Consider the following 7,792-nt stretch of genomic DNA (forward strand, 5'->3'; position numbering starts at 1 on the left):
AGTTCCTTATAAATAAGCAGACAAATAAACACTATTCTAATCTTATATTACATTCTTAGCAAATTTACAGCAAATGAAACAAAGCACAAAGTCACAGTTGTTTTTTTTAATTTAATTTTTTTATTTTAATTTGTGGTTTGACGCTGTTTCTTAACTCAAAATGTCCTGTTGTAATTGGACATTTTGAGATAAGAAACAGCGCCAAGCCCCAACAACACTTCCCTCATGGTGCTTTATATTGTCAGGTGAAGACCCTACAATAATGCACAAAAACGAACCCCCTAGAGCAAGCACATTGGCGACAGTGGGAAGGAAAAACTCACTTTTAAAAGAGAGAAACCTCCGGCAGAACCAGGCTCTGAGATGGGGGTGGCCATCTGCCTCGGCCAGTTAGTGATGAGGGAAGGAAGTTGGGGTTTTAAAATGTAATTTAGGTTGCTGAATTAAAAGAACATTTGACGCCAGTTTAAGAGTTTTGTAACAGAATCACGTGCACGTTTCAGTTCGATTTTAGCGTGCACATGAGAAAACCCTCAAGATGACATTTTGGCTCCTCAGCTTGGCATGTTTTTTGAATATGCTGACGACCGCTTCGTCAACCACTGGGTTGCTTGACCTCATTAACAGTATTGGAGAAGGCCACTTTTCACGGAGATCATTGGCTACTTTCAGGCCGAGTTGTTCAATGTTTTCCATGGACATTTTGTAGCTTTTGGACAAAATTTTGTTCCAGATCTTGTGGGAAAGCCTCTGTACAATAAACTCTGATGTTCCTGCATTCCATGTAGCTGCCTCATTTTCTCCCTTCATAGCGTGCATTACCAGATCTTTGGTGACATTTTTCACAGCCTCCTGGTACTCTTCCCTGTGTTTAGAGACACTAAGTACTCTTGTTGGTAATGCCAACAGGTGTTTGGTGAAGGTTGGGACAGTAATACTATCAAGCTGTTCCCTCAGATTGAAAATCAGATATTTTCCCTTGCAGTTGTGTCTTTTGCAAAGATCCTTGAGAATGGCCTTGTCTATGTTTTTCAGCCATTTGGGGGATAGATCCAAATGTTTCAGCTCAATTTCAGGCCAAATTTTTTCAATCAGGCGATCGCTGATGCAGTCAGCAGTGAGGCGCTCTGTGAAGAGCTTGTATTTAGTGGAGACTTGTTCTATGGCCTGTGAAACCACCAACTCAATCACTTTGTTGACACACAACTTTTCCCCACTCAGACAATCAGATGAGGACGACTCTGGGGTTGCCGTCTCCTGTGTTTCAGTCTGAGACTCTACTAATTCTTTTCTCTGCGTGTCCAGTTCTGTCTGCATTTCTGGTATGTTTGTCTCTGCCTGACTTTCTTTAATCTCGCTGGAGTCCTCACTCTGTGGCTGCAGAGCTTTCTTGTCCTCCTCCAGTTCTTTCTCTTCTTTCTCTGCATCCTGACATTTTGTGATGGCCTCTTTGACTTCTTCTTTTGTGTCCTTCACCACTTTCTGTTCTTCCAGGAGTTTCTTATTTTGTTCCTCCAGGACTTTTTTCTCCTGCTCCAGATTCTCTCTCAGTGTTTGTTCTTTCCACAGAGCATTCCACATAGTTTCTTTCAGATCTCTTTCATGTTTCTGGAGCTGCGTGAACTTGGCAGACAGAGTGTCCTTCTCCTGTTTCAGCATCAGGATTTCGTTGTCCCTCTGCTGAAGCTGCTCTTTCAGACAGTTCATCTCAAGGTCAAGGTTGCTGACCTTTTCCTGATCTGAACACGTCTGTTGCTCTTTTTCTTTGGTGGCGCTGCTCACCTGCGGTTTGCGCGACACTGATTCGTCAGTGACTCCTGCAGCTTGGTTCTCATACAGCTCCAGCTTGGTGCGCATGTTTGAAATTTGAGTCATCATCTGTTTGATTTGCTGTCTGGCTCTACTTTCACCCTCTTTTAAAAGTTTGTTTTCAGTCAGAGAGTTTTGCAAGGCTTTCCTAACCAGCATGAGGTTGTCGAGTGCACTCTTTGGCAGAGTGAAGACAAATTCTGGTTTTCCTTCCTGATTGCTCATTTTTGATATTTAACTTTGAAACAAATTTAGCGTGTTACACTAAATAAGATATTCAGATGTGAATTCGATAATCAAATGTGAATCAGGGTTTGAAGTTGGCTGTAGCAGAACAAAAGTTCGTCTAGTGAATCGCTCGTGACTGTAAGTAAGAAACGTGCTTGACCAGTGTGCTGTTTCACCCCTATTTATAGAATTTTGGTGACTGTGATGTCATGGCCTCATTCTCTTTGCTTTGATGTTTGAAAATAGGTCCCGCCCATTGAAAATAGGTCCCGCCCACAGGCTCTCAGAATTTGTCAGTTAAATTCATACATTAATTTGAAATATGTTTTTGTTTTTTTTTTAAATTTTAATTCATCCCTCTTCTAAATTTAACCTAAGCCCATTTTCAGAGCGCTGCGTGTTCATCACAGCCATAAATATGTTAGAAATGAAGAGATTTCACTGTGTTCAAGTACCAGATTTAGTGCTAATTTTATTCAGTCATCCAGTGTTTGTTTAGCTTGTTCAAATGTTTCAGGTGCTGTAGAACATCTGATTAGTATTGTTCATTAATGCTTGTTTCCTATTCCTGTTCAAAGTAATACTCTGCGCACGCAGCCAGTGAGAAAACGTCAGGGGTGGAAGTAACGAATTACAAATACTCACGTTACTGTAATTAAGTACATTTTTTGGGTACTTGTACTTTTACGAGTAATTTTTCAAGTGTGTAATTTTACTCATACTTGAGTACAACTTACACCATGTAATCTACTTCGCTACTTATAAAATCAAAAGTCACTACTGAGTACGCCCACAATTTGAATTAATATTCAAACCTTTCGTCTGCATTTTTGCAGCCAATAAGGCCGTGCAATCGCAACCGCGCCAATTTAAGACGTAAGCAAAGAATAAACTCTGCTGCAGCAGCAGGCACAGGTGTCTGGAGGTGCTAAATGGTGGAGTATAAACTACTTTATAGACGAAAGATTTGGAGACAAAGAAGCCAAAATGGAGACAGAGGACAACACTGTCAACCATGAAAACGACGTAGAAAAGACGGAGGACGCGTGCCCGTGGCCATACCTGGAGGAATTTTTCGTGTACAGAGGAAGAAAAGGAGACAGCGTCCAGATGCAGTGCAAACTTTGTTTGACCTCTACAGTCATTTCAGTTTACAAGACTTCAGCATCTAATCTAAAAAAACACATTGAGGTAAGAGGTTTTACAACTATACGTGTATGATATTGCTTTCTTATTTTTCATGTGTGTTAAGGTTACTAGTTTGGCTAAGATATTGTCACCGCCATTGGTTAGCCTGATATTAAAATAAGACGGAGCTAGCTAATGTGCGTGTGTGCATGCATAACTGAGCTACAATTCGTAGGAATGTTTTAGCTTATTATTTGGATAACCACCGTCATTACAATAAATTAAACTTGTAGTCATTTAAAACTCACAGGCCTACAATCAGCTGGCCTATTTAAAAAAACAAACAAACAAAAAAACAAACAAACTTGAACACAGTGCTGAGCTGCATCTCAAATTAATCTTCCAGCTCTCAGCTGACATGTACCAGAGCCCGATTGATGGATCAGTTGATCAGTATCATTGGCCTGATATAGGTCTATCATAGTGACATGGCTCTTAATCAGTAGGGTTATATGTTTCCCAATATGATATCTTTTTTTAAAGAACATAATGTGGATTGGTTTTATTTGTTAGCTGTATGGGCAGCATTTTTGTGTATGTGATCCCTTTTCTTAAATTAGATTTGCTAGATACACATATTTTGCTCTCTTAGTATTTTTAGGACCTGACTAATACTGAAAACTTTAGGGTGATACTGATAAAAAGGAGTTAAAAATTTAGATACTGATACATGGTCGATACTCTTTTTACAGATAGTATACATATTACAGAACTTAGAATGTATACAGAAATTCATGTTTTTTGCAATGATCGTTCAAAATTGGTTTACACTTGTGAATAAATACAGCAATATATCTGCAAAATTTGACCAATTCACCACTCTTTTATACTATGCTCAACAATCAAAGATTAGCTCAAGTCTAGTTGAATAATGTTTTAAAAATGTGTTTTCTTTTAGTGTTAATCACAGTGATGTTATGAAGTAATGTATGAACCTGACGTATGATAATATTTATCTCTACAGAGGAAACATCCATCGAAGACTGAGCAGTACAATATCACTGTGGCATCAACATCTCGACAGCGAAAGACCACAGCCACACCAAACAAGCTCTCAGCAAATACACAAGCCAAGTTACCAGACCTGATGTTGAGAGCTGCAAACAAACATGTTCCACAAGCAACTGTTGACAAGCTTGTCATCAATTTCATATGTGAGGGTCTACAGCCATTTGCAGTGGTAGAACAGCCATCTTTCAAAGAATTGGTTACCACATTACAACCTCAAGCCAAAGTCATCTCCAGACCCACTGTCCGTGCCAGAATCTGTGAAGCTGCTGATCACATGAAGATGACTTTGGTTGCAGAATTGGATAAAGTCAAATTTGTTGCTACCACTACTGATTGTTGGTCAGCTCATCAGAAAAGTTACCTTGGAGTCACATGCCATTGGATAGAGGAAGCGTCCCTGGAAAGAAGATCTGCAGCACTAGCATGCAAAAGATTGAGAGGGTCTCACACATTTGACATGCTTGCTGGTGCGCTTGATGATATCCATTGCCAATACAAGATTAGAGGCAAAGTTGTAAGAACCACAACTGATAGTGGATCCAACTTTGTCAAGGCCTTCCACATGTTTGGGGCACAAAATGATGCAGATGAAGATGAAGATGAAGCAGACCCAGAAACTATTGACCTGACTGACCATAGGGACTACCATGAGGCAAGTGCAATTCTTGATGAAGACTCTGGTTTGGAGTATCAACTTCCGCCTCATCAGCGATGTGCATGTCACCTGCTAAACCTTGTGGCAACAACTGATGCTGCCCTAGCAGAGAGCATGAATGAAACCTACAAGAGGCTCTCCCGTGCAACCTTTGCAAAATGCCAGGCCATTTGGAACAAAACTGGCCGATCTCATTTGGCTAATGAAGTGGTAGAGGACAAGTGTGAGCTACAGATCATTCGTCCCAATGCAACACGATGGAATTCAACCTACCTTGCCATTGAAAGGATAATACGCATCATTGATGAGAAGGGGGAAGATGCCATCAGGAGCATTTGTGAGGAGTTCAAGGTGAAAATGTGAGTAAAATTGGACACCTACCAATATGGTTTCAAATTTTGTGAATTTTCCTTAATGGATGGTTAAAAACGTGAGCAGACTCTTAATATTAAATCAGAAGATCCCTATTATAGTCATGGTGGGTTTTGTTGTTGTGTCTTACAGGTTGAGTCCTGCAGAAGTTGCATTCCTAAGGGAGTACTGTACCACCATGAAGCCACTGGTGAAAGCTTCAAACATCCTTCAGTCTGAGTCCACTTCCTTTATGGGATGGCTCCTGCCAGTAATCCAACAACTACTGTCCAAACTTAGCAGGCTGGAGACATCAAGCAAGACATGCGTGCCACTCATCAGAGCCCTGCAAAATGGCCTTCAAAAGCGTTTTGGAGCGATGATGGAGGATCCAGAGTTGGCTGCAGCTGCAGTCCTCTTACCCAAGTTCAAGACTTCCTGGACTGACAGAGCAGATGTAATAGAGGCTGGTAAGGATTCATGTGATCCCATTTTTGTGTATTTTTACATTTGAACACATGCTTAAGTGAGTATTTCACCTAATACATTGTAAGTTATTGATGGTCTGTCCTGAATACTAAACAATCCTTTTTGAGAATTTGCCGATTTTAAATTTGTGTTCAGGAATAATCACTGAAATTTAAATAACAAAATTGTGTTATCTACTTGCAATTACAGCCTTGACATACATCAAACAACATCTTGAAACGACAGAGCATGAGAGTGAGGATCAGCAAAGAGAGTCATCTGATGAAGATGAATTCTTCTCCAGACCAATCTCCAGAAGGCTGCAAAGTGCAGTTGAGCTTGATGGTTATCTTGCTTGTGCCACAGACACCATGGAGCTGCTGCACTCCTTCTCAGCCATCAAAAACCTCTCTCTTAAACTGAACACAGCTCTGCCTGCTTCTGCTGCGTGTGAACGACTTTTTAGCTGTGCTGGTCTACTCTTCACTGCCAAACGAAGTCGGATTGCCTCTGTTAATTTAGAAAACCAGCTCTTGCTGAAACTGAACAAAAGGTTCAGAAAGTAAAGTGTGAAAGAAATGCTAAGACTTTAAGACACTTACCTGCCTGTTGTTCAGTGTATGGGGAAAAGTTTAAATGGTTCTACGCATGTTCAGAAACATTTTTGTCATTGTTTTAACAAACAAAATTCCTCCTTTTATATCTACATTTATTTACAAAACAAGTTACCTTTCTATACCTTGTTCATCTGAAAAATGTGCTTTGAACATAAATATTTATACTGGTGAATCGAGTTGAATGCCTGCTATTGACAACAGAATAAAACATCAGTCTGTTAAAAAGTAATTAATACTCTGAGTAGTTTTTGAGAACAGTACTTTGTACTTTTACTCAAGTATTTTTTTAACACCAGTACTTTTACTTGTAATTGAGTACAATTTAACCAGTGTAACAGTACTTGTACTTGAGTACAAATTTTGAGTACTCTTTCCACCTCTGGAAAACGTCTAACGCTAGACCCGCCCCCGGGAGTCAAGCTGCTTGCATCTAATGTCTCTCAGTTACATAGTAAACAAAGCTTGCAAGGAATCAGGAATCCAGCATCATTACTAAACATCTAACAGGTGCCAAAAAAAAGAGCAACATTGAGCTGTTAACACTTCACAGCCTGCTCGTTAAACAGACAGTAGGGATCCAGTAGGACTGGACACAACATCAAGCCTCTTGGCTTCTGGTTTGATAACTTCACTCATTTAAAAAAGAAAAATGCTGTAACACATCAGTGTGACATGTTTGCTTTCATCCTGCATCAAATTAAAACACAGAGAATATGTGTACTAGGTTTTTTTAAGGTGATCTTTTTATTTTTCAACAGCTTATTACTAATTACGGATTTTGGGGAATACTAAAAATCATGACACATCAGGAAAAAAAAATCTTATAAAGGACGTGAAGCGATGTCACTGATGTTGTCACTGCTGATGTGACGCTATACCTTGTTTATGGTAGTACCTGAACTGCCATAAAGTTATGTTAACGCTGTGCTTTAGATTACAGCCAGGAGTGTGGCAGAGGAGGAATTTTGCACTTTCATATAAAATCCACTTTTGGACTAAGTAGATCAGTTAATGGCTGGACTATGGAGGAGAAGTTTTTGCAGAAGTTCCTGTAATAACCTACCATTCCCAGGAATCTGCACAGTTCAAGTCCTTTATTTAGGTGTGGGATATTCATTAATCGCCACCACTTTGGCGCTAAGGGGCCGCACCTGACCACGTCCCACTTCCCTGCTCAAGTATGTTACAGTGGCCTTGGCAAATTCACACTTTGTCAGGTTGAGTGTCAGCGCTTATTAATCTTGAAATCTGCATGACACACTGGCAGACAGAAAAGACCATTCGGTGAAAATATCAATTCTGGGGATCTGGAACATGGAAAGTAGAATATCTAAACAACATTATTGGTGTGTTTTGCCTCAGTGTTATTGATATTTATATGCTTATATTTTCACAATTGCAAAATCTCACTGTGGATGTAAGAGCCAAATTGTGGATATTTTGCATCCACTTTATTGTGTAATAT

The 7,792-nt window shown here is 39.8% G+C and overlaps 1 protein-coding gene across 1 annotated transcript; it reads left to right on the plus strand.

Moving 5' to 3' along the window:
• The first annotated feature begins 4,866 nt into the window (after positions 1-4,866).
• LOC308390517 (uncharacterized protein) lies at positions 4,867-6,697 on the plus strand. Its single transcript, XM_080872603.1, has 3 exons — positions 4,867-5,250; positions 5,396-5,712; positions 5,921-6,697. The coding sequence occupies exons 1-3, from the start codon at positions 5,006-5,008 to the stop codon at positions 6,274-6,276; spliced, it is 918 nt and encodes a 305-aa protein (XP_080728729.1). The 5' UTR covers positions 4,867-5,005; the 3' UTR covers positions 6,277-6,697.
• The last annotated feature ends 1,095 nt before the right edge of the window (positions 6,698-7,792 follow it).

Source organism: Rhamphochromis sp. 'chilingali' (assembly GCF_963969265.1).
Source record: "Rhamphochromis sp. 'chilingali' genome assembly, chromosome: 22".
In the NCBI taxonomy this organism is placed as follows: domain Eukaryota; kingdom Metazoa; phylum Chordata; class Actinopteri; order Cichliformes; family Cichlidae; genus Rhamphochromis; species Rhamphochromis sp. 'chilingali'.